Source organism: Pristis pectinata, chromosome 6, assembly GCF_009764475.1.
Source record: "Pristis pectinata isolate sPriPec2 chromosome 6, sPriPec2.1.pri, whole genome shotgun sequence".
Taxonomy (NCBI): Eukaryota; Metazoa; Chordata; class Chondrichthyes; order Rhinopristiformes; family Pristidae; genus Pristis; species Pristis pectinata.
The window spans coordinates 88,556,571-88,584,089 of record NC_067410.1 but is presented as its reverse complement, the minus strand read 5'-3'; the positions used below and the strand labels follow the sequence as shown (position 1 = coordinate 88,584,089).

At 37.4% G+C, this 27,519-nt stretch overlaps 1 protein-coding gene across 1 annotated transcript in view; it reads left to right on the top strand.

The window, feature by feature from the left end:
* dis3l2 (DIS3 like 3'-5' exoribonuclease 2) overlaps nt 1–27,519 on the top strand; it is a 190,429-nt gene that overhangs the window by 13,738 nt on the left and 149,172 nt on the right. Inside the window, 3 exon segments of the mRNA XM_052018835.1 lie at nt 10,958–11,100; nt 13,715–13,768; nt 17,581–17,682. Coding sequence (XP_051874795.1) covers nt 10,958–11,100; nt 13,715–13,768; nt 17,581–17,682 — 299 coding nt within the window.

The window sequence follows — 27,519 nt, the reverse complement described above, 5'->3', positions numbered from 1 at the left end:
TAAAATTTTCTCATTCCCATTTGCGTGTCTGGCATTAACTTTTGGCTAAGTCACAAGTTCTTTGCAGTTGAGCAGTTTGCAGTGTCCTGAAATTGTGAGATCTGCAATGTATACTGTAATTTTGAATTTGTCTTCTGTGCGCGTTATTGTTAACATAATCCAAAATTTACAAAGCTAAAATATTGTGATTGATGAAAATATGAAATAAACCTCAAAATGCTAGAAATTCTCATCAGGTCCATCCGCACCGGTGGCGAGAGAAATGGGGGTTAACATTTCAAGTTGTTGACCTTTCATTGAAACTGCTTGTTTCAAGTTGCAAAGCAAGACCAACGAGGAGGAGAGGAGTAAGAAAGGTCTGTGTTAGCATGAAAGACAAAGTAAGTAACTTGGGGAATGGTGAGTGGAAGATAAAAGGTTTTAATGGAGCAGGTAAGGGAACAAAACTCAGTCTGGAGGTGGTCAAAATGTGGGAATCAAATTATCAAAATCTAGCCAAGGAGGTTAGCACAAATACTGGAAATTGTAAATAAAAGTGCTGCAAATGCTAATTATTGAAATTGTTGAATTTGAATGTTGATACTGGAAGGCCTTCATGTGCCTGTTTGGAATATTTCATGGAGAACTATAGAGCTTGGAAACGAGTCCACACCAGTTATCAAATACCTATTTGAACTAATCCCATTTTCTTTTCCCCACATTCCATCAAGTCCAGACTCCACCACACTGGGGGAAGTTTACAGTGGCCAAGTAACCTACCAACCTGCAAGTCTTGGGATGTGGGAGGAAACTGGATAACCCAAAGGAAGCACAGACAAGCACAGCAAGAAGTGCAAACTCCACACAGACACAATAGGGAGGTCAGGAATAAGCCAGGATCACAAGAGCTGTGAGGCAGCTGCTCTGCTGGCTGTACTACTGTGCTGCCCTCAGATGTTTAATAACATGCAATAGTGGAAGTTTTCTGATTTTTTTTAATTGTAAGGTTGATTGGTAATTTGAAATCATTTGAGATTGTGTAAATGCAGAACATTTGCTTTTTCTGGTCACTTACAGAGGAATGAATCTTTACAAAAGACTGAAGATGGTTTTGGAGGATTTGACTTAAAATTGATATAAAATGACTGAATTTGTCTGTAGCAAGGGACTGATAAGTGGCAGGCATTTGCTCTTTCAGAACAAATGCATCTCCACAGAGTGAATTAACGCAAACCATTGAAGAACACAGCTGGTATAATATAAAGCTTAAAGCATAGTTCCATTGACAAATTACAAGAAATTCAATCCGTTATTTGTTATCAAGAGGATCTACCTTCAGCAGTTGTCATTTGAAAAGGTCACCTGTCTAGTTTGGAGCAAAATCCACTACTATTCAAATGAGAAAAAGTGATAGATTTAAGTTTGTGATACTTCTGGATTTTATTTAAACTTGCAAATGAATGGCGAGATGGGAGAGTTAACAAAGAACATTTAAGTTAGGTACTAGATAGGAAATGCTTAGAGTGATGTGGGCCAAACACAGGCAAATGGGATTAGCATAGATTGGCATCTTGGTCAGCATGGACGAGTTGGGCTGTAGGGCCTGTTTCGGTGCCATTTAACTCTATCATTCTATGAATGACTGGTGTCCATGGAAATGATTAGTTCCAAGGAGCTAATGCTTTTAGAAAAGGAAGAAATAATTTTAAGCCACTGAGCAGGTTTCTTGTGGTGCCCTCTGAATAATGCTTGAATATAATTCAAGATGTTTGCCTTGCATTTTATTTTAATTTACCCGTCCTATGGAGGTTTATGTGACTTTTTTTTAAATACAGTGACTTAGCTGGGGAGTAAAAGCTACATTGAGGAAAAATTAGATTTGTCCAACTAATCTTCACTTTTTTCTTTGGGTTTATGAGAATGGAATGCTGGCCAGATAGTGGCATGACATACAATTTTCTTTATATGGTGCAGTGTAATTATTGTCTGTATGATTCAATGGAATAAAGGACAGGCGGTCTTGTTTAACATATCATGGGAAAGTCAGCACTTCCAAAAATGTTTCTGTTCAGGACTACAATGTTTTTTTTTCATAAAAGGAACTGTAACACAAAGTTCTGACTTGAGCAAGAGGACTAACATTTGAGCTTAGCTACATGTCACCTTGGCTAAATGTATTGGAACACCAGCACATCATGTGTCTTTAAAACAAAATCATAATCATCAGTTTTCATTAGCATGCAGTCTCTCTTTTGGCTCGCTTCACACTTCAAAGTAAGCTACACAGACTTGTGAATGAAGTCATATTTCATGTCTGAAGAATCCCAGAAGCGTGTATATCTGTTTCCATAGAACTTTGTTATCTCCTTCGGTCAGGAGTCCAGGAAATGTTTTTCTCTTCTTCTCCTTTCCTAGTGACCATCATTGGGACTAGTAACAACAGAGATGGGATGACCTGGATTGTACTTGTTGCTCATGGAAACCATGTTTAATGCAGTTTTACTAGAAATTGTCATCTACCAAAACAAATTCATTTACTTAAACCTTGTCAGAAGACAGGATTTGACTTTATCTTTAGAGGCGAATTGTTTTGGGAATCAGTGAATGGATAGCCAACTAGCCCTCTTGTTCTTTGGAATTATTCAGAAGTCTTACATTATCTTCCAGACTAATTCTAATACAGCATAAATTTAACTCCATTTCAAGGTGTGCTTTTCAATGGTTGGCATAATTCATCCTGTGGAGTTACATCTGTTCTGCTGTAGCAAACATCTGCCACTTCTCTCTGTTTGGTCCCACTTCTCTGATCAGATTTATTTTAAGTCTAAAGTTTCTATAAATCGAACTTTTCCAAAATTAAAAAAAATACATCAGTGTTTCAATTTTCTGAGAGCTTTTGAGGTGATTATTAATGTGAATAGAAAAACAGATGGTAGATGGAGAGAATGGAGGACACTCAGCAGTTTGCTGACAGCTATGACATGTGTAGGTCCTTTAGCATTGTCAAGGCTCTATGCACTGAGAGCCTAGAAAGGGGTGAATTATTCAGGGACATAAAGGCAGTCATTGCCCACTAGAAGGAACACTGTGAAGACCCCCTCAATCAAAACTCTGTTCTTGACATTGTCCCAGCAACCTATTTGGTCCAGACTCCTTGAGAAGAAGTCGAAAAGGCCATAACCAAACTTAAAAAAATAAGAGTTGAAGCAGATGTACCTAAGCTAACGTTCTATAACATAGTGGTAAAGTGCTTCAGTCAGTCTGCAATCTCATTGCCCATATCTGGGGAGCGGAAGATATATCAGGGAACCTCAGAGATACTATAATCATGACATCCACAAAAAAAAGAAATGTTTGACTGTAGTAACTATAGAAAGGTCTCCCTTGTCTGCTACAGGGAGAGTCACTTCCAGGCTAATTTTCAACTGCTTTCTCCCAGTAGCCAGAGATACTCCCAAAATTGAAGTGAGAAATCTGACCACCTAGAGATACCGAGGACATGATCTTCATCACATGACAACCTCAAGAAGAATGTTAGGGTTAACACCAGCTGCTAAACGTGGTCTTTTTCGGCCTCACTATAACGTTTATCTCCATTCAATAGGGAGGGAATGTGAAACACTCTCTTCGAATTCAGCTGTCCTCAGAAATATGTCCCCATTTTACATTTGCTTCATGATTGCTTGCATGCACTGATCCTGACCAATGTGCCTATGATCCTAGCCAATCTCAGAGAAGACTGATGTCAAACAAGGCTGCATTGTTGCCCAATTGTTTTCTCAATCTTACCACAGGAAGAATCCTACCTCCAACAAGCTTCCTGTGGAAGTGGAGCTAATCTTCAGAACTAATGGGAATCTTAAATTTATGTCGAGTATACTCCAGAACTAAGGTCATATCATCAGTAATAAAACTGGATAAAGCAGATGATACTTGCATTTGAGTAAGCTTGGAAGCTGAGCTCCAACTCATTCATTGAAGAATACTGGAGGATGGGCCTTTCACTCAACATCCCCAAGGCAAAGAACCAATACTGACGTGCCCCTGCTGCACTACACTGCCCTTGGGCATAAAAGTTCACCGTGAGACTTCAGAAAACATGGGCCACTTCCCATATCTTGGGAACTACCTCTTGGCAAAGGCAGTTATTAATGACGAAACTCGCTAGTTCGAGAAAAAGAGTATTTAATCATCAAGACCTTGGACCCGGCGCAAAATTCATGGTCTTTTGGGTATCAGTGATTCCTGCTTCGCTTTTTGCTAGACTGCTTGCAGTAGATACCTCAAGGCACAGGAAAGATGGTGTCAATGCCATTGTCACAAAATCTTCCAAATTCATTGTAAGGATAAGTGAACCAGCATCAGTGTTCTCTTCCAGGCCAACATCCCCAGTATTGAGGGCTAGTTACATGCTGTCAGCTGCATTGAGTAACCCATGCCATTATGGATGGATGTATGTATGGATCTATCATGGATGAGTTTACCAGGTGGAGAGAGGAAAGGATTCATGAATATGCTCAAAACATTCCTTTAAAGAAATGCAACATCCCCACTAGCTCTTGGGGAATCTCTGGCTGTAATTGCTCAATGTAGAGAAGGAATATTGGGTTGGTTTGAGAGCCTTGAACCTGTGCTTTGAAGCACACAGAAACCCTGTACAGGCAATGGAAGGATAGCACTGTCTCACAAACTATCCACCTGCCCACGTCACCAGGCATCTCTTGCTCTGATTACGAAGAGTTTGCAGTTCCTACATTTTCTTCTTCTGCCACTTTTACACTCCAGTCTTGCGAGTCCCAGTTAGTCATCATCGATTTTAGGCAGTCCCTCTGACAAAGAATGGAAGACAACTTTTGTCAAAGGGAATGTCAACAATTTCCCCTATTAGGTAATTCTACCATTTTCCTGGTTTGATGAGACAATGTTTCATAATGTAAGGATGAGAAGAAAGTTTGCATTTCATAGTCATTTTTTTTTGACAATGCTCCTGTGAGTCACAGTGACATGGGTTACTACATTAAGAGTGTCATATAAATGCAAGTTGTTATCAAGACTGAAATTCTTTTGGACACACTTTTGTGAAGTTTATATGGAAGCAAAGTAACAGGATTCCTTTTCCTTTGAGGACAAATAACATGTTGTTAAAGGGCAGATCACCAATACAGCTGCTTCTGCTGCTGTATGATTTTAAAATTTGAAATTTAAAGTAATTTGTTTAATTACAGTAGATAATACAGACTTGATCTTACTGCCAAGCAGCATTAAAATGTGGTTTTGTGTTTATCAGATACAGTTAGTAACGTTTGGAAGCTTAATGGGATGTGACAGTCAAAGTTACTCCCTCAGCAATAAAATTCTTTGATTTATTTGTTCTACTTTTTCACCCTTGGTCAGGAGATTGTCCTGCTTCAGTTTTGCAGTTGGAATTGTTAAATTCTTTGTCACACAGCGTCTCAGTCGATAACACTCCTGTATCTGAGTCAGTGCCAGGTTTTAGTTGCACTCCAGAGATCGAGCATAGAAGCCTAAGCTCATACTGCTGAGGGTGTGCTGCAATATAAGGATGCTATATTTTAGATGAAACATTAAACACCTGGCAGTGTTATGAGGAGTAGTTGGATTATCTTTGATGTTCCTGCCAATATTAATCCCCTATTCAACAATACCGAAGCTGATTATCAGTACATCATATCACATGACTTTTTGTGGGAATTTTGTGTCCATACAGTCTGTAGCATTTCATACATTACGGCAGTAACTATACTTCAAAAGCAATTCATTAGCTATAAAGCACTTTGGAACATCCTGTTAAAGGCATCATATAAATCAAGTCTTTCTTTACTCAGTTATCTAACATGCTAGTAATGTTCTTGTTGTGTTGGCAGAATCCTGTTTTGATTCAAATCCGTAATAGAAATGTACTGGTGTGGTGGTGATTTTTTTGCCAGATGAAGTAAAATCTCTAAGATATTAATTGGTGAAACAAGTTATGCTTAGCACTAGTTTTGAAAATATAATTTCATGATTTACTTCATTTGATAGTTTATTTGCATTTATACTGAGTGGTTTTCTTAACTCCATTTCAAATGGGAAGATGGGGCCTATAACTAAATTTATTCATCTCTGCCCTCAAGCCCATCTTTTTGAAACTGTAAGAACTTTATAAATGTGTAAAGGTAACAAGAGTTCTGAAAAAATATTGTGTGTTTAACATGGAGCTCTAAACATAGGATGATATGTGTTGGCAAATTGGAGATTTGTAATAGAAATGGAGCTCAGTGAAATTCTTCCACAAATAGCCAAGGGGAAAACAGGCTGGATTTTTGCTAGCATGGGCCCATTGCCCACAATTGCTGTTTACAGTCTTCCCATTGCCAAAACTTAGGGCCTCTGCATCCAGGCCAGTTTATCATGCAGGCTTTAAGCATCCTGGAATCCAACACTGGGGTACTGGGTGGTTGTAGAGCCTTGAAAAATAACAGCTAGTACAGTAAAACTCCAATAACTTGGCACCCTCAGGACTTTGTTGTACTGCCAGATTTTCTTGACTATTACATATTACTTGTATTAATACACCAACTCACTTTTAATTTACATTTTTGTAAAAATGTTCCAGTGGAACTGGTGAATTTAAATGGAACATGGGAATGGGCATTGGTGAGTTCAAAGGGAACAAGACAAACAGGGGCCCAGTGAGTTTAGAAAGAGTGTGGGAATCGGGGCCGCAGTGAATTTAAATGGCATGACTTTAAAGGTAGTGGAGGAAATGGAGTACCTATGTGTTTAGAGTAGGCGTGGGGAAACTGCACCCGGTGAGTCAGATGCGAAACCACCTTGATTTCCAAATAATAGAATGATGGATTATCGGAGTTTTACTGTAATGCCTCATCACCAGCTTTGCTGGCTATCAAAGCCTTCAGTTTTATTTTTAATATTTTTGCCTTGGATGTTAAGATTACATGTAAAACACAATCAATTTTAAATCAATCTTAACTGAGCCACATGATGCTCATTTTGTTGTTAATGCACCTGTTCTGAAGAGTTGGTGCCTGTTTGCAGTAGACTAAGAGAGAGGGGGTGGGATGAGCTGTAAATCAGCAGTGATATATTTACATGTCCTTTTCTAAAGGATATGCTGCAGTGGTTTGGAAATAGATATTAATGATGCAAGGAGCCCAAATAATGTGTTTTGGCTTTTGTTCCAATATTTGTTAAAGAAATGGAAGAAACCAATCTTCTTCCATAATTAAGAAAATCATTACACTATGTAGTTTTAAATGTTGTCTTCTCTGGATGCAGTTTCATCAATTTTCAAAAAAATAGGATCTCTCAATACATTAATAAGGACATTTATGCTCCTTGGTTTTTATTTCCAGCTTGATATTTGCACATTGTATTTGCCCACCACCTGTTAAGAAAAGCAAAAGATATTAAATTCCCATCCTAAGAGTAAATTTGAAGTAGATCCCTCAAGCGGTACACTGTGTTCTTTTTATAATCTAACACGTGTGTTTCATTTTAAAATGTAGACTGCTGGCAAGTATTCTGAGAGTTGTAGGTCAGTTGGGAAATGCTAGACAGTAAAATGGCAGCAATGGCAAACTTTTTTTCTCGTGAGTTTAGAGTGTCTTCTAAGCTAAGATTCTTCAGTAAATTTACAGAATTTAAATTGGTTCCTGCTGTTGAATTGATCAAATCTTGTCTTCATTTCTTACCAAAATTGATGATAACATTTAGTGTTAATATATCGGTTTTGTGCTTTCACAGACTTTTACAAATGGAGCTATTCTTAATGCTTCTGTAGCTAAAATTTCGCACTATATTTCAACTTATATAAATTACAATGAAGAACTGGTACTGATTGAGTGAATGCATTTGTTATATTTTATGAATATCAAAAACATTTGTAAGATAAACTGAACTTGCATATCTCAGTGAATGCCTGTGAAATAGTCTTCATCAAAGCACAGGTCATCCTGGAAACAGATACTGATGGAATCAACAGGTTATGTAATTTGTAGTTACAGTTAAATTTTATATAATTTTATTGCATGGTTTATTTTTTTGATGATTCTTGTGCTGAATACAGTTGAGAGAGATTATTTGGGCCAAAATTAGCTCATGATTTAGATAGAAATTGCACTTTTGCTCTAGATTCCAAAGAATATTTTGACTTTGCTATGTCTCCTGAAATCCATTTGTTGAGTACTGTTGCAAAAAATGGAATTTCTTAATGTTTGTTTTAGGTTGAGATATTGTGTATATGGTTCTAAAAGAATATGCAAGGGAGAACCAGTTGATTTGGTGTATTTGGACTTGAAGAAGGTGCCACATGAGATTAATAAATAAAATTAGAGCCCATGGAGAGTTACTATACTAGTATGGATTAAAGATTGAACTGTGGATAGCTAATAGTAGGAATAAAAGGTTTGGAAGGCTGTGACTGGAGGAATGCTGCAGGGTTAAGTGCTGAAACCCCAGCTGTTCACAATCTATATTGAATGACTTGGATGAAGAGATGAACTGTAATATATTGAATTTTATAGTGATATTAAACCAGGTGTCAGTGTGGGCTGTGAGAAGAATCCACAAGGTTTCAGGCAATATGGATGGGTAAAGTGAATGGATTTAGAAATGGCAGATGGAATATATTGTTGAAAAATGTGATGTCATCTACTGGGGAATTAATTTTTAAATGGCAAGCGTTTGAAAGGTTTTAGTATACAACAGCTAGTGATAGATCAGAATACTGGGAATTTTTCAGGAACCCAGCAATGAAGACTGAAAAGGTAAAAAGGAGGGAGAAAACTGGAAAGTAAAGCAAACTATTGAAACAAGCTGCAAGAGCCATGATGGATCTATAAAAAGGAAGAGTCATTCAGGTAAGCGTGAGACCACTGGAGGATGAGACTGAGGTACTCACAGTGGGAAACAAGGAACTGACATGTAGTCTAAACCAATACTTTACACAAATCTTCACAGTGGTGGACTTTGAAGATATCCTGAAGATAAAAATGTTCAAATAGCAAGGAAGAACTTGCAACAATCCACATCACAGTGAACTAGGTAATGGAAAAGTAGCCAGGACCTGATGGCCTGCACCCAAGAGTTTCAAAAGAAGTGGCTGCGGCAATAGTAGAGCCATTGGTTGAAGTTTTTCTTTACTACCAGAAAATCTGCCTCTTTGTTAAAGTTTTTGGTCAGACGTGGTTGGGTTTTGGATTTTGTTTGTACAGTTGGAATTACTAGTTTAATATTTCCATTTTGCTTCCAGTGGATTGCTATATTTTCAAAATTATTTGAAGTCCTAGGGCAAAACCCAAAATCTTCAATGAGCTGGATTTGCATAGAGGCTGTGTGTCTGTATTTTTAATTTAAGAAAGTTGCAACATAATCATATATCTGTTATACCTATGGTTTCCTATAGAATTTCAAACCAAGTTTTTTCCTTGTAAGTTAAGCATTTTTTTTGTTAAGTTAAATTTTGAAGCGTTCTTTACTTGACAACTGATGATCTAGGTTTTTATTAAAAGTTAGAGTGGCATCTGTTGGGTGTTGACTACAAAATCTGAACAGTAAAATTACATAGACAGAGACACAAGAAATTCTGCAGCTGTTAGAATACATAAAAAAAAGTGGTGGAGGAACTCAGCAGGTCAGGCAGCATCCATGGAGAGAGAAAAACAGTTGCCGTTTCGGGCCGAGACCCTTCATCAGAACTGGAAAGGAAGAGGGCAGATTCTGGCTTCTGCCCTCTTCCTTTCTAGTCCTGATGAAGGGTCTCAGCCCGAAACGTCAACTGTTTATTTCCTCCATAGATTCTGCCTGATCTGCTGAGTTCCTCCACCACTTTTTGTGGGTAAAATTACATAGAGCTGTCTGAGACATAGACGCAGGCCAGGTACAGCTTTACTGTACCCACCTGGCAGAAATGGGTGGATCTGCAGTTAGTTTCATAAATGTTACTTAGTAGCCATAGAATGGTCAGAACTCTGTCCTAAGTTCTAATAAGATCTTGAGAGCAGACACCCAAAATCAGCATGGTCCTTTTTTACATATATATGTCCTGGTGGTAACATCAGGACAATCAGTATTTTAATTTGTGGTTTGAGCAGGGAGCTGCTGTGACTTTTCTATCAGGTAGAGGCAGTTGCATAGAACAGCTAAAGCCAAAAGGGACCCAAAAAAGTATATTTAATAATTTACTATGTTGAGTCAGGAAGACTGGGAGTTGTCCCCTCACAATAATCAATATTGGTATTTGTCCAAGTTTATAGTTCATGTCTGAATGTCTCTTCTACAATTAACAAGTGACCAAATTTAACAGATTGGAATGTGTTGCAAACGTGGGCTGTTCAATGGCAAATGGCACTTAATGTAGTCAAGTGGAAAAGTTATGACGTTGCTGATCTGTATTCCCATTTTGCAGTTTCTCTTGTGCCTGGTTATGCTAAATCTGTTCATCTGTTTATCCATATAGATTTTAATAAGGTTTAAACTAGGATATACAGACTAATGCATGTTATGGCATCCCAGACCACCAGTAAAATAAAACAGAATAACATTTATTAAAAATGGACTTGGCTCTATGCAGTCTAAGATCCATCTTCTGCAGGGTTTGATCATCCTGTTGTTATAAAGTGGTGATCCTTTGATTTGTGAAAAGCAATGTTCATAAGATCTGAAAATAGAGTTCATTTGGTTTGCTGGAAATATTAATAAAGTGCTATGATGCCTGTAAATTTGTCTTGAAAGTGACATTAATGCTTAGATCGCCTGGTTCCTATAGATTCTTGACAAGTGGCATAGAAACTAATCAATTTTCCTTCCAGAATGTAACACTTCACACTTGCTAAAATATAAGAGAGAGAAGAGTTGACTGAAGGCATGATCCCTAACACAAGAAACTTTGGAGAATTGGTATGGGAGAGGAAATGTATATCCATAATTGTATTAATGGCATCCTTGTTCATTGCAGTGGGAAACTTAGCTATACGTTCAAACGTCAATGATAAGTGGAATAGGAGTAGAAGTGGCCGAGGGAGGAGGAAGAAGATATTTGAACCCTACTTGTCAACCAGTGAAGTTTCAGCTGGCCTAAAGAGAGGAGAACTTATACAGGTAACTAATCACTTTGAAGAGCAGTCATTAAAGTGGCATGTGCATCTTAAAAAAAATTGGAATGTGGAATTGGATGCTGCAATCGTATAGGCCAGTTGATTTGTAAAGGTGATAATATTATGAAACCAGTAAATTAATCTAGTTTAGTTGTAATAATGGATAATAAAGTTCACCTCACATTTTGAATTGAAAAATATTAGAAAAGTGAGAAATCAAGTTCATAATGATCCTTTGGGGGTCATTGCCATTCAGGTAAAACTGGTATAGTTGCGTCTCGTTTGTTTCTTCTCTTGCTCAGCTTCTGCTCCATTATTGACATCACAATGGGAATCTCTCCCTGCTATTGATACAATTGTTGCCTTGCCAAATGATTTCATAACTCAGCTGACTGGGTCATCTCTAAGCCCAGAGGGCTTATTGTTTAATTAATTCTAGCATTAATTTGGACTTGTACCACATGAGTAAACCAAGCATTAAGTCAAATTTGAATTATTAGCAGCTTTTCCATGGCTTCAAATTTGTTCCAACAGATGAGCATAGTTTCTTAACTATATAATTTATGAAAGAAATAAGCTACGTTTTGGTATTCACCACAATGTGTAAACAATTTGTTTTAAATAATGAAACATTTTTGTTGTAATGGAGCACATAATGACTGGAAATTGAAAGATATACAAGTGTGGCCAATTAGATATGTTAGTTTGGCTTAGTTGGCAATACTCTGGTTTTTAATTTAATTCCCAGGGCAACATGCAAGAATTCAATGTCTTTTGGGTAATGTTAAATAAAAGTCTTGGCTATCTGTCGTGGTGAGTGATAAGCATTAGCACTGGTCACTGGGAACATTTCTTGCAGTTGGCCAGCATTCCTCTCTGAACCAGCAATCTCAAATTGCCAGTGGCAGTAATACTTGCCAATGTGATTATCACTGTCTTCCAAAAGTGATTCATTATAAAGATAAAGGCATTATGGGGGGGGAAAAAGGCAATGCAATTTTGTTCACGTTTAAGTTTCAAACGTGAATCCTATCGTCTAAACCTTGAGAAGTACTGATGGTGGTTAGTGGTAGTTCTTTGAAAAGACCATCATGTAAGCATTTTTTTTGGTGGTCTTGTTTGGTCTGTTGTGATAAAGAAACCTTTCAGATACACTTTGATGCTGCCATGACAAAATTTTAGAGCATTTAACATGCAAAATCATTGTGACCATGAAATCCAGTAAGAGATATACTTACAGTGGGTCATTTGCTCTCTGTTAAGTTCCGTTATCATAGGAACATTGTCTCCATTCATTTCAATGGAGAGCAAAGGCTGCAAGGGGCAAAGAAAAGTATCAGTTAATTTACATTTGTTCAGTTATTGAGTTTACTTAAATGTTGATAACTATGTCTTGAGTATTTGTAGATTTCATTATTTTTGTTTAGCTGTTTACTGTTTTTATTTTTAAAAAAATACTCTTGAATGAATTTGGAAGTTTTTGAATATCAGATGTTCAAAGTTTTATCCAGATATGACATCCAGCTGGGATAGGTTGTGACTTAGAAATTGTGAAAGTTATTTTTCTGGCTGTTTCATGGAAGGGGATTGTTCTTTCTCTTAAACCCCACCAAAATGATGGTACCTGTGCATGGCACTTCAAGGAGCTTACTGCTTAGTGTTTGAAAAGCCCTGCTGAAGAAGTTGACACAAACTTTAAGTTTGTAGTTTACAGTGGAAAACTACTTCCAAGTGAAATCTGAAGAAATACGTACAATCAACATGGAATGTCATAGGATGATAAAAAATTTTCAAAAGCCTAAAAAGACTTCTCAGGACTTCATTTACAATTTGAGAAGGATGTAGGAACAGAGAATGAAGGCAAGCCTGACAGGAATGAAGAATGACGATCAAGCCATTGTGCATGTGTGTTGAAATAGCACTACGTGAAGATGATAGAGTAGAGGTGATTCAGTTGTACTTTGCATTTTCAGAAAAGGCTAGTATCAGGTTACAGCTTTTCTGAAAATAATTCTGCTTGACACATTTAAATGTGACTGTATAAATCTAGCTAGGACTGTTTATTCAAAAACTTCGTCCCTGTACTATTCTGTTTTTAAACGCCATTTTATAGCACGTGGATGCCCCACTGGATGGAATAATTCTATGATGTATTTAGGCCAGATAATTAATATTCCAATAATTTATTTAATGTTTGAAGACCATGGGCTTTTGCATCAGCACGAGAACTGGAAATAAAAAGCATCAGAAAAGCAAAGGTACGTTATGTTGGCTACTGTACTTTAAAAGAGCAACTTGGAGTTTTATAGGGTTTTTTCAACTTCACTGCACCTCGTGGTACTTCACAACCAGAGGTGTACTTTTAAAGTGTCGGCAGTGTGTTAATATGGAGGCATTTTAGATGGAGGAAACATTTTGGAAACCTTTTAATTTGGCCAGTATTTAATTGTTTCTGTCTTACTTGGTCAAATTATTTCTGCAATTTCACATTGTTTATGTGCCTTTATGAATTTTTGACATTCCCTTGGATGATTTGTTCAGTTCATTCTTAACCACTGCTTCAAAATGTTTATGGTTAGAAAAATTAAGGTTTTCTTATCTTTGATTGGCATTCACAGGGTCTACTGAGAATTAATCCTAAAAAGTATCACGAAGCCTTTATTCCCTCCTCTGTAAGTAAAAATTATTAAATTGTTTTTTGAAAAGCCTTTCCAGAGAAAATGTATCATTTATAATTTGTGTGCTTAGTTCCTGAAGTATCATATTTTATACTAGAAGTTGAAATAATGTTGACACTGTTTGGAGTGTTGTCCAATGGATAGTATTTTGTGATTTCAATATGTCTAATAAAGGACAGAAACAACATATTGTGCAAAATATGTCACAGATTTGCATCTGTCAAGCCCATTGGCTTCATTGGCATGTTTTACTCGGCAAATATACATATTATTAGGAAGACAAGTAAATCTTCATAAAAGTGAAACTGTCATTAGCAATGATATGGCTTCCAACAGGATATGCATACTGTATATTGTGACAGCATTGATTATTAGCATAATACCAATGGGAATCTGTGTTGATGGCTTTCTGTAGTAGAGAATAAATGTGAATGCTAATTTCATTTGCTTATGTTAGTCTTCTGATGATACTGTTGATTACTGCCATGTAATGTTGACATTAATGCTGTCAGAAATCACTTATAGCATAGCTTAATTTACGGATAAATATTTGTGCTGAGGTTCAGAACTGGGCATAATCTTTAATGCGATAAGATTATCACCTTTGCTTTACAAAAACAGTTCCTTTTGTCTGGCCAGATTTGGTCAATGTTGATTTACGAGGAGTTAGATTAATTTTTTTTGATGTAGGTTTCTGAATACAACCCAGAGGGTAGTGAATCACTGGAATTCTCTTCCCAAGTGGGTTGTGGAAACTCAGTTGCTGAATATATCCAATCAGAAAGGTTTTGTTGCATCTAACAGGTAGTTTGTGGTTCATGCAAATTCATGGTATAATATTTGGATTGATCAAGTTTCTTCAAACTTGAACTCAGTAACAGGCTGCTACTGTTGAATAAATTTACCAATGTTAGAATGCATTTTTCTCAGATAAAGATCATGATATTGGTTTCGGAGTGTCTAGTTACAGACTCAAAATCAATTGAATAATTATCTGAACATATATTTAGGCATCCTAAGTTGAAGAACTGTCAACAGATTTGATAGTCAACTGAACGTCAGTTTGTGCCACAGACTTGATAAAATATGCAAAAAAAAATTAAAATTATAATTATTTTGGCTCATTTTTTTGCTTATGAAGACCAGTAGGATTTGTGCTGGAAAATTGTCACATATTGCACTGCTGCTTTCATTGTAGTATGGCTTCCCTTTAGTCTTTAATGTAAATGTTAAAGGTCATGTTGATGCAAAATAACCTTTAAATAAAGAATTAAAATGTTTGTGTTGACCCACCCAGCTCCATGCAAGGCATTAACAAAGACTGGTGACACTTTCAGTCAGCTGTTTAACAGTTCCCCATAGAAGAGGAGACCATGTGCACCTACTCCACACTTGAGCATTTTTCAGCAAGAGAAAAAAAAATCCAATGTTTTGCTGAGTGTATTTATGCTAACAATCCTAATTCTCTCTTTATGACCCCCCCCTCCCTTCCCTCACATACCTGTCTCCTTCAAATAAATGGCAAATAAATCAGTACTTTATTAGCATTTGTTTATGACCAACTAATTGTCCTGGATAGTGGTTGGAAATGTCCTCGGTACTAACCCCCAGTATAGCTGGAATTTTTTTTTCTCTATCATAAGTCAAACTTGAGTACGTACGGCTTTCTTTTTCCTTTCAAATCATTTTTCATTAATTGTTTTAAAGTTAATGTATTCTCTTGTGACTATTCTTGCAAATAGTTATGCTTTATTTTGTGTCATCTTTATCAAACACAATTTTGGCATGTATATATTAAGCCCTGGAATTATTCTGTAAATATATAAAATGAAATATTCCCACTGTGTAGGGAGCGTATGTCCTTGTTCTGTCCTTGTCTGTACCTGCACAGTGTGGAATCTGGTCTTTTCAACAATGTGAAATCATTATCCTCAGCCAAGAGATATTTCAAGGGAATATGAGCACTGGCAATTTTGACCTCTCTTTTAATCCGTGATAGTGAGGAACCATCAGGACAGTTTAAGGTTTAAACCAATCAAAAGTAGGCAAATTACAGATGCTGGAAGTAATCAAGCAGCATCAGTGAAGAGAGAAATGGACTTTATATCTTGGGTGAAAGACATTGTATCTGTTCTGTATCATTCCACACCAGTGTTCCCAAGAGTTCTTTTTTTTCCTTAACTGTGTCTTTCCCCCACCATGGTTATCTTGTTTGTTCTATTTCCTATACTTTTTCTATCACCCTCTCTCTTCCCACCCTGAGCAAGGAACAGGGTACCACTTGTCCTTGTCTTCAGTCAGTGGATGCTCCACAATTTCTGCCACCTTCAGTATGTTGCAATCACCAGCTGCATTGTCACCTTCCTGCCCTTATTAGTATTCCAAAGGGACTATTCCCTGTGCAGCTCCTGGTCTTTTCCATCTCTACAGGACCCACTTCCTTTCCTATGGCATTTCCCATACAACAGCAGAAATTACAACACCTGCCATTTTACTTTCTCCCTTCCAGCCATTGACCCAAACAGTACTTCCAGGTGAAGGAGCAATTTACTTGTACTACTTCCAGTTTAGTTCACAAGATGGTCTGCTCCACATCTGTTTAGTCTGCAAGGGTGACCCTGGGCTTCCACATGTCTCTGACTTTAATTTTCCATCGCACTTGCACCCTATCCTCTGTCTTTGGCATCCAATACTGCTCAATATTGGCTTGACGAAAAGTACCTCATTTTCAGAACTTGGCATGATATATCTGATAGGAGTCAGCATTTGAGTTTAACAATTTTAGATGACCAGCCTTTTCAGTTCTGATGAAAATTATTTAAACGTTAATTCAGTTCTTCTTTCTTCTCAAATACTACCTGACCTATGGCGTATTTCTCTTTTATTTCAGCTTTCCAGTAATTGCAGTGTTCCATATCTCTCAGTTGCAGCACATTTTTGTTTTACTTTTCTTTCCTTTCTGACTTCTTTCATTTGCAACAGATAGGATAGCTGTGAACAACAAGCCTCCACCATTCTCTCTCAGCCTATGTCACCACTTTGTGTCATTCATTCTTCCTTGTTTTCCACCTTATCACAGCCATGCCTCCTGTCCTCTCCACCCCATCCCTTCCCTGCAACTTAAAACATATCTGAATTCTTACTTTTGCAAATTCTGATGAACGGTCATGAACCTGAAATGTTAACTCTAGTTCTATCCACTGTTGATGGCTGACTTCCAAACTATTTCCAGAATTTTCTTTTTTTAAAATTTAGAGTTCATGGACTAACCTGTTTATAAGACAGAAGTATCATGTCTGCTTTGGTGGTACCAAGAAAATGATGAGTGCATAAGCCCTTTGGGCTCTAGGCCCCCTTCGTTTCTGACATGAACTTAGCATATTCCCTGTTTAGTTGCAATGACTTAGAAAATAAGGAAGAATGCTCAGTTAAGTTTCATGGCCAGCATGCTCTTCATTTGCATTTTCTTCATTCCATTGGTGTTAGGTACAAGGAACACCTGGCATTTTTTTTTAAGGGCATAGCACTAATTCTGATTTTTAAAACAAGATTTAAAGCAAAAGCTGATAGGACCACTCAAATGAAATTGGAAAGGTTAACTTCCTGGATGGTGTGTAACTTAGTTCATGTGGCCTTGAGTCATTTTCTTCTTAATCTCATCGTATTCCTGAATATCCTATTTCTATGTAGAATTTTAAATCTTGGAAAGATGAGCATCTCATTCAGGGCAAGTAATCTAATATTATTTGACATTATCTTGGTATCATTATATGATTTTAACATTAATCCGATCAATTTTTTTTCAGGATGGAACTAGAGATATTTTTATCGATGGTGTCATTTCTCGAAATAGAGCTTTGAATGGTGATGTTGTGGTGGTAAAGCTCCTGCCCAGGGAACAGTGGAAAGTAAGTTTCAGATATGGAATAAAAAAACAATATTTTTCTCTTCCTCCCCCTCTCAACCATCTCCTCTGACTCCATCACAGAATATGGAGAAGAATGCGGAGGATAGGGAGATCAGTGTGGAGCATGCTAATACGCTAGAGCATTTTGAGATAAAGAAGGAGGTAATGCTGGGTCTCTCAGAGAACATTAAGGTGGATAAGTCCCCAGGGCCTGATGGGATATACACCAGGTTATTGAGAGAGGCAAGTAATGAGATTGCTGCGACTTTAACCAATATCTTTGTGTCCTCTCCAGCTATAGGCAAGGTCCCAGAGGACTGGCAAGTAGGTAATGTTGTTCCATTATTCAGGAAGGGAACGAGGGATAATCCTAGAAACTATAGATCGGCAAGTCTCGCATCACTGTGACAGAAATTACTGGAGAGGATTCTTAGAGATGGGATTTGTGAGCATTTGGAAATCCATGGCCTAATTAGGGACAGTCAGCACGGCTTTGTGTGGGGCAAATTGTGTCTTACTAACTTGATTGAGTTTTTCGAGGAGGTGACAAAGGTGATCGATGAAGGTGGAGTTGTGGATGTTGTCTACATGGATTTTGGTAAGGCATTTGACAAGGTCCCTCATGGGAGGCTCATCCACAAGGTTAAGGTGCATGGAATCCATAGTGAATTGGCTGTTTGGATTCAGAATTGGTTTGCTTAGAGAAGGCAGAAGGTAGTGGTGGTTGGGATTTATTCTGGCTGGAGGTCTGTGACTAGCGGTGTTCTGCAGGGATTGGTGCTGGGACCTCTGCTGTTTGTGATATATATAAATGAGCTGGATGAAAATGTCCATGGGTGGGTTAGTAAGTTTGCAGACGATACGAAGATTGTTGGTGTTGTGGATAGTGTAGAAGACTGCCAAAGGGTACAGTGGGATATAGATCAGTTGTTGTATGGGCGGAGAAATGGCAGATGGAGTTTAACCCGGCCAAGTGTGAAGTGTTGCACTTTGGGAGATCAAATGTAAAGGGACAGTACACTGTAAATGGCAAGACCTTTAACAGTGTTGATGTACAGAGGGATCTTGGTGTTCAAGTCCATAGCTCCCTGAAAGTGGCTCACAGGTTGAAATGTGGTAAAGAATTATTATGGCATGCTTACCTTATTAGTCGAGGAACTGAGTTCAAGAGTCAGGAAGTTATGTTACAGCTTTATAAAGCTCGAGTTAGGCCGCATCTAGAATCTTGCATTCAGTTCTGGTCGCCCCATTACAGGAAGGATGTGGAGGCTTTGGAGAGGGTGCAGAAGAGGTTTACCAGGATGCTGCCTGGATTAGAGCTATAAGGAGAGGTTGGTCAAACTTGGGTTGTTTTCTCTGGAGTGGCGGAGGCTGAGAGGAGATCTGATAGAAGTTTATAAGATAATGAGAGGCATAGATAGAGTAGACAGCCAGTATCTTTTTCCCAGGGTTGAAATGCCTAGTACCATAGGGCATGCATTTAAAATGAGAGCGGGGTAAGTTCAAAGGAGATATGCCGGGTGAAGTTTTTTTTACACAGAGTGGTGGGTGCCTGGCATGCACGGCCAGGGGTGGTGGTGGAGGTGAATACGATAGAGGCGTTCAAGAGGCTGTTAGATAGGCACATGAATGTGCAGGAAATGGAGGGATGTGGACATTGTGTTGGCAGAAGGGATTGGTTTAGTTGGACATTTTATTACTAATTCAGTTAGTTTGGCACAACATCGTGGGCCAAAGGCCGTGATCCTGTGCTGTACTGCTCTATGTTAATAATTTGTTGTTTGCATTTCAATCAGTTCTATCTTAGTTGAAAAGAAAATACTACAAATGTTAGAAATTGGAAGTAAAAGTAGAAAATTCTGGCGATACTCAGTAAATTGATCAGGATTTGTGGAGAAAGAAACAGTTTCATTTGATGATGGATCCGAAGCTTTAATTCGGTTTCTTTCTCCACAGAAACTGCCTGATACCTGAGCATTTCCAATATTTTTTTGTTTGAGTTCAGCATTTATTGTGTTGAAAACTAAACTTCAGAGAACATCTGCATTAAATTCTGGATGTTCATTTTTCAAATACTTGCTTATGTGGATATTCCAATATATTATTATATGTTATAATACATGACCAATTAAAGTACAATATTTTCAAATGTGTTGTATTGTACATCTCTTGAAGTTCAACTTAGTTTGAGTGTCAGTCTAGGTTAGAAGTAAAATGTAATTATATCAGTGCTACCATGATGCTTTCTTGAAATACCTGATTATTTTAAAATGCATAATATGTTATAGTACAAGGATCAACAAAAAGTAGTTAAATTTTTGTAAATTAAATGATTGTAATTATTGGTTCATTTGAGATGTCTTTTAAAATTGCAATGTTTCCATAAAAATTTAGTTTAATGAATTGCCATTTTGTTTAGATGGCCATAAATAACATAAATGGATTAATGTAAGTCGTCATTCACCAGACTTAGTGTGTATTCACCAGACTTGGCTAGTTCCTCAGCTTTAGAGTAACAAGTTAGGAAATGGCAAAGTATCTTAGACTATAGTTTTGTTTCTTCTCTCTAATTTGATCATGCAATCCTTTTGATATTTTCAGAGTATAGATAACGGTTTTGTACAGCAGGGGGCAGAAATATTATTAAAGCTATAGGTTCTGGGCAAATGTTAAACAAGGCCATGAAATCTGTTGTGTTTTTAACTTACAAATGCTTTCTCATGTTTTTTTTTAATTATAGTTCTTCAGCATAAATTTAAAAAGCATTTCAAGGATTGTGCCACAAAAAACTTTGTTCCTCATTAAACACATTGTTATAAACATCATACATTGTAATGTATTGATGTGTAGTGTAGATTGACGATTAATGTATGCTGCATGTTGAAAGTTTTCAAAGTTTACACCTGTGAAATTAACATTTAATAATAATTGTGGTTGGTGATATTTTTAACTTTGTTATTCATTTTTTCATTATTTCTCAACTTGATGGCGTTTGGCTTTTTGCATCTTTTATTCACATTTTTTTTATTACTAGAATAATTAACTTCGGGTAAGTGTTTGCGTGGACTATCATTAGGTGTCTATAATTTAATAGGCTTGTGTTGACTATATGATTGTAGTGATACATAAAAGACTGTCGTGTTTTATTGAAAGTGCATTTTCAGATGTGTTGGTATGAAGTTATAATTGACCAAAATGGTCTGTCAAGTTGCTAATTTAAGGGGAAGAAAATAAGATTAGCCAAATGATCACTATGTTAGTCACAAGTAGAAAGCAATCAGAGCCCTTAATCTTTTGTCAAGCCACCATTTTCAAAGCTAACAAATCGAATTGCTAAAAAAAAACTCAACTGCATGAGACATAAAACAGAAAAATACCATTTGTATCATTAGTTTGTGTTATTTATGCTTCACATGGGAACTACAGTATTCAATTGATTACAGAATATATGCACCCATACAAAATGGCATCAAAGTTATTTTGTAACTATTTGTAGCCAGGTACAATGAAAAACAAAACAAGTTGAAAAGTATACAAATAAAAGCTTCGTAACAAATATATGGGAAAAGAAAACAATCGTATGAAGCAGCTAAAGATGGTAGGGACTGTGGAACACTCTCATCAAATTTGACTATCTATAGAAATTTGTCTCAACCTTGCATTTGTTTCATGATGGCATGCAAGACATGGTCTTAATCAGTGGATCTACAATGCAGGTAATATCAGTGAAATCCAGCATCAAGTAAGGCTGCATCATTGCATGAGCACTTATTTTCAATTTTTCTAGCTCTGTTCTGCACCTTTCCTCCAACAGCCTTCCTGTGATACTGGAGCTCAGCTTAAGAACTAATGGGAAATATTAATTTTTGGCAGCTACTCTCTGGCACTAAGGTCACTCCAACCTTGCTAGTCAAACTGCTGTATGGTATTGCTATTTGTGTGCAAGCATGGAAGCCACACTCCAAGCCTTCGTCAATTTGTTCATAAGCATATGAGTAGAGGAGCCTTGTACTCAACATCTGTAGAAGGTCCTCTATCAACTTGTTCCCACTTTGCAACATTGCCCTCCACAATAAAGATTTATGGTAAGATCCAAGAAAAAAATGGACCACGAGGCGAACATCAATGATGAAATTAATCATTGTCTTCAAAGTGCCAGCAAAAGGGCATTTGAAGATCAGGATCTCAAAGCTTAAGTTCTACCAGGCAGCAGTGATCCATGCCCTTTTGTGTCCTGGAAAACTTGTAGCAGGCACCTCAAGGCACTGAAAAGATACTGTTATCGTTGTCTCCACAAAATATTTCAAAATATTCACTGCAAGAATAAGTGAACCAACATGAATGTTTTCTCCAAAGTCAGCAACCCCAGCATTGAGGCCCTACTTGCACTCACTCAGCTCTGTTGGGCAAAGCCACATCACTTGCATGCCCAACACCAGGCTCCAGAAACAGGCACTCTTTTTCCAAGCTCAGTCACTGGAAGAGATTACCAGGTAGATAGAGAATAAAACTTAAGGACTTGCTCAAAGCCTTCTTGGAGGAAAGGCAACCTGATTCTCAGGAATCTCTGGCCCACGACTGTACAAAATGAAGAAGGAGCATTCAGAATGGTTTTGAGAACCTTGAGTCCATATATTGGTGGTATACCGGAATTCTGTGAAATGGCAGAAAGAGTGTACCTTCTCACAAACTGCTGAGCCACTCACCCTATCAGGCACTTTTCCCATGTGTGGAAGGTTCAGTGTTTCCCACATTGGCTTCATCAGTCACCATGAAACCATAAAACTGAATTGGAAGCAAGCCATCCTTGATCCTGAGGGGCTGTATAAGAAGATTTGTTCTGAGGATGGATCTCTCGTAGTTTTATCTAATTTTTGAATGGTTTAGCAGAATGTTTTAAAAGTTGTGCAATTAATAGTAATATTTGTAAGTTGTGCAGTAACTCTTGTCGATATCTACATTGCTACGTTTATAAAGGAGCCGAAGATTTTGGACTTTCTCACCAGGAAGGGTGGATAATTTAGTATTGGAAGATTAGTGAAAAGTTATGAGCAAGATTAAATTGAGATTTATTTGGGAAATGAAGTGTTGTGTAAATGTTCACCATAATTTGTAGATTTTTAGAATCTATTTCCATGGGTGTAACAAATTTGACAACATTCTACAATAAAGATATGAGTACTTGGGCGTGTAGCTGAGTATGAAAAATCTTTCAGGGCAACAAAACACAGGAAGGGGAAATTGCTTTGTCAGTGTTATGATGTGATTTAAAATAGGTCTGAGTGCAGACCTTTATCCTGAAAGTGACAAATGATTTGGAGTGGCAAGGCTGTGATCTTTAATACCGGAATCACAGACAAATGTTATTGGGTGGAGTGGAATAGTTAACTGTTAACAGGTTTCCTTTATTGCTATAATAGATAACGGAGGTCTTGCAAGTGACGTATTAATTCAGTACATGTTACAAATTCTGTGTTTGATATTTAAGTGCATTTTATTCAAGTTCTCAATAGTGAAATTATATTTCACTCAGAATGTTCATTTTTTTTCTCTATCTCACTTTATTGGAGTATTAAACAATCTTAAAGTAATTGATTGCAATAACAGAGAAGAAGTTCACTGCGTGTGAAATGTGTTTATATCCAACTGTATCACTGAAGTTTTGAAAAATCCTGAAGGAGATTCTTTAATTTGTGTTTCTGCATAAGTCAGAAATATTCTGTAGAAATGTTACTGGAGGAATTTACTTAATGGATGTCATGGGGGAAAATACATAATTACATAAAATTTTCACCAGTGAATAAGAATTTCTTCAATGAACAATTGCTTTGCAATCACAAGCAGTGCGTCCTGCAGTTCTGTGATCTCTATCCTTTGCCAACTTTCCCTTCCACCTTTATTCCAGACAGGGCATCTAGCTGGCTTATTGGGTCCTGAGAGAAAACTATTATCTCTTCCTGTCCCAGAGACGCTTCATAACTTTAGCCAGGAACCTGCATGTGGTTGGAGAACATATAAGCGATTGCTGTGTTGCTACAAGAAAAATCAATGAACAAACATTTAAGAGACTCTTAGATAGACGCATGAATGATAGAAAAATAGGGGGCTATGTGGGAGGGAAGGGTTAGATAGATCTTAGAGCAGGATAAAATGTTGGCACAACATTGTGGGCCAAAGGGCCTGTACTGTGCTGTCGTGTTCTTTGTTCTATGTAACAGTTGATTCTTTTCAGGCAAGATTGTCCATACACAGTCCAGCTTGGACCATTGTTCTAGTTGTCTGGCTATGCAGGATCCTGATGAGTGGGTGTCCAGATTTGTCACATTTTGTTGCATATCTTGTAACTTCATCATTCCTTACTGGATAGCAATAACTAGAAAATTCCCACCCCCAAGTGCGTAAGCGAGAGAAATGAGGATCACCAAGTGACCCTCCCAGCAGTCATCTATTACCTTTCATATAACCATCTTCCATTTGCCTTCATGCTCACTGGTGTTTTAACAAAATACCAAAGCAAAATTCTGGAGGAATTTGGGGGACAAGTGAGCTTGCATCGTGGACCCTTCAAATGGCCTTGATGGATCACCTTGACAAACAATGGGCCTTGAAGGCTTGGCAACACATTGGAGTTTCTCTCAGTGGGCTGTACCATTTTGGGCTGGCTGGCTGAGTGGCTGTGATCCTGAGAATGAACTTGTAATCCTTCACCAGAGCAGCTCAAGCCATGTTTTTGAATTGGTAACTCAACACTCCTGAGATTCTGCAGGAGGATAGACTGCAATAGCGATGGGATACTTTAACAGCCACTTTCAAAGCTAAGCAGGCAGCCATATTAGTCCCTGTACAACATACCTAACCTTTCATGGCTGCAATTTTCATCATAACTGTAATATAATTTTTAAAAAATCAGTGTAATGAGGCTCAGTGTTTGATAAAATTTTTTTAACAGAAATCAACTAATCTGCAATGAATCCAAAAATTGAAATTTTGCATCCAAAATTGTCATATTGTACAGTATAATATTTTGACCCCTTTGTAAGTGCAAGTCATTGTCCAGCCACACTTGGCAAATTATTCATGTCCATCAAGATACAGCTAGTGAAATGGAGACACAAGAGACTGCAGATGCTGGAGTCTGGAGCAAAAAAATAAACTGCTGGAGGAACTCAATGGGCTGAGCAGCATCTAGGGCGGTGGGGGTGGTGGGAAGGAATTGTCGATGTTTCGGGTCAGGACCCTGCAATAGGACGATAGCTCGTGGAATTGTTCAAAATAAGTGTATTAAAGTTTGTATGAGGCCAACTCTATTAAATATGATAATCGATTGGTATCAATAAATAAATAAACAAATGCTACTGTAATTTAGAGCAGACCACCAAAAGGAAGTTCCCACTAGTATGAGTACCCTTGAGAACTTCCATAAATTGTTATTTAATATGACAGGTTTAAAATCTAGCTTTTACGGGAAAGAACCATTGCCAGAAGCTAAAGTGAACTGTGGAAAGTTGAATTGCTTTTCTTGGCTTACATATAAACTTTTTCAACAGTGTTTTGCTTTGTTTCTTTGCTGAGCTTGTAAAATGTGCTTAAAATGCATGTATTCTGGGCTTCATTAAGGTATTGGAACTTCATACTAATAGGAATAATGGCTTGTGTTCAGAAGTCATTTGTATTGAATTTCCCTTAAAGGAGAAATGTCTGTTAGGACAACACTTTCTTGAAACAAATGGTTGAAATTAAACTATTTTTTTAGCTCATGTATACTAAGCAGCAATTTAACAGCTCCAAGTTGAAGCACTTTGAGATTCATTTAGATCTGCTTTATTAAACATGTTTTTATCTCCATTTTGATTTTCTATTTATTTTGCTCAGTGGAATTAGTTTTATTCGATTACATTTTATCAGCAACAGTTACACATTTCCTCAGCAGTACAATTGACTACATCTGTCAGGTGATCAAGTATCGTCATGGAGAAACTAACCAATTTTAGTTTGAACTTTTACAGTGGAATAGACATAATTAGGAAATTTAGCCATGTAATCCTCAGCTTCCCCTGTAAAACTGCCTCTTTAAAACTGCCTTCAACTGAAACAATACGATCACAAAATATCTTTAAATATTGGAGTTTTCCATATTCATTTATTTGCCACAAAATTTGTTCCACAGATATGGTTTTTGGTAATTTTTGTTGAGGAATAATTGGTACTTGCTGAGTCAGCTAGAACTGTGATCCAACATAAGCTGTTGATTTTGTGCAATTTACTTTATAGTAACTTTGGGAAATCAATTTTTCAGTTTTATATATTCTTCAGTTGGGCTCCTAATCCTATAGACCATGATTCTTAAATAAGTGCATAGTCAAAGTTATTTCAACTTTACCCTTTTAAGTTATTGATTTGCATTCAGGGTCATAAATTTGCTCCTTCAACTTTCTCAACCCTTAACCATAGAATTTACTCAATAAACTCTCTTACTCTCCAATCTCTTATTCTTTGGCAAAGCTTTGAGTCATCCTACAGAAGATCATCTTTGCCTTTGTTGTCAAATTTTGTCAGAATCCAGATTGGACGTTTTACTCAGTTAAAGATGCTACATAATTTCAAGTTGCTGTTGTTTGAAAATACTGATAACTAATTGAGTTGATTGCTACAGCATTTCTTCAGGGTGGTATCCTCTGCTCACTATTCTATCAATAATCTTCCCCCATCATGAATTCAAAAATGGAAATGTTCACTGATAATTGCATTTCTGCTCCATTTTCAGTTTCAGGGAGAATTAAGCAGTCTGTGTCTGCACACAGCAAGGTCTGAACTGCATCAAATAACATTCACATTGCACAAGCCCAAGGCAATGACCAGTCCCCAGCAAGAAAGGGTTCAGCCATTTGGGTTTGATGGTTAATAGTATGACTATCTCTGAATTTTGCACAATTATCTTCCTGAAGGTCACTATCGACCAGAAATTGGAACTTTTACATACATTATGTCAAGCAGATCAGAGGTTAGGTATTCAGTGTCAAAACGGCTGGTCATCTCACTTCAACATTCACAAGATACTCTGAAGAATGTAATGGAGTTCTTTCCACATATCTTAATGAGTGCAGATGTGACACCCAAGATGTTCAGATTCTCTCAGGATATCTTTGACATATATTTCCTCCATTGTTATTGCATCCTGCAGATGGCGAACACTGCACCACAGCAACTTATCTATGATACTTCTACAGCAATTCCCAAACTATCACCCTTCATCACCTGAAACGATAAAAGATTGTAGATACATGGAAATGCCATTAATGCTATCATCCCAATTTGCACAGCATTGGACTAATACCATCAAATTCCCTACATAACTGCATTTTGGGAACGCCTTACACAGACTCCCAACAAAACAAGATTTTCTGCCACCATCATCTCAAAGGCAATGAAAAATGGAATGTATCTGCTAGCATCAGTAATGAGCTTAGCCTAAGAATGACCTTTTTGTTTTTAATATTACATTTAAGCCCAAAGTTAACATTTTAGTTGAGAGCGTTATTGAATGGCTGAATGTTGCAGGCTAACAATGGAACTAGACCATGCATAATTCCTTCCAGTTAACCTACTGAGGAAAAAGTTCTGCTCACGACGTCCAAATCTACTTCCAAGCCTTGTGATTTTGCACTGAAGGAGTCTGGATGTGGATCAGCTTTTAATACACAGTTTAGTTTTGCATGTTTTTGCATAAAATTAGCTGAAATACTTGTGCTTTGTTACATTGGTTCAAGGTGCCTTCGGCCAAAGCAGTCTCCATTGACAAAACTGACGATTGCTCCCATTTGGGGGTGTTTATTATATT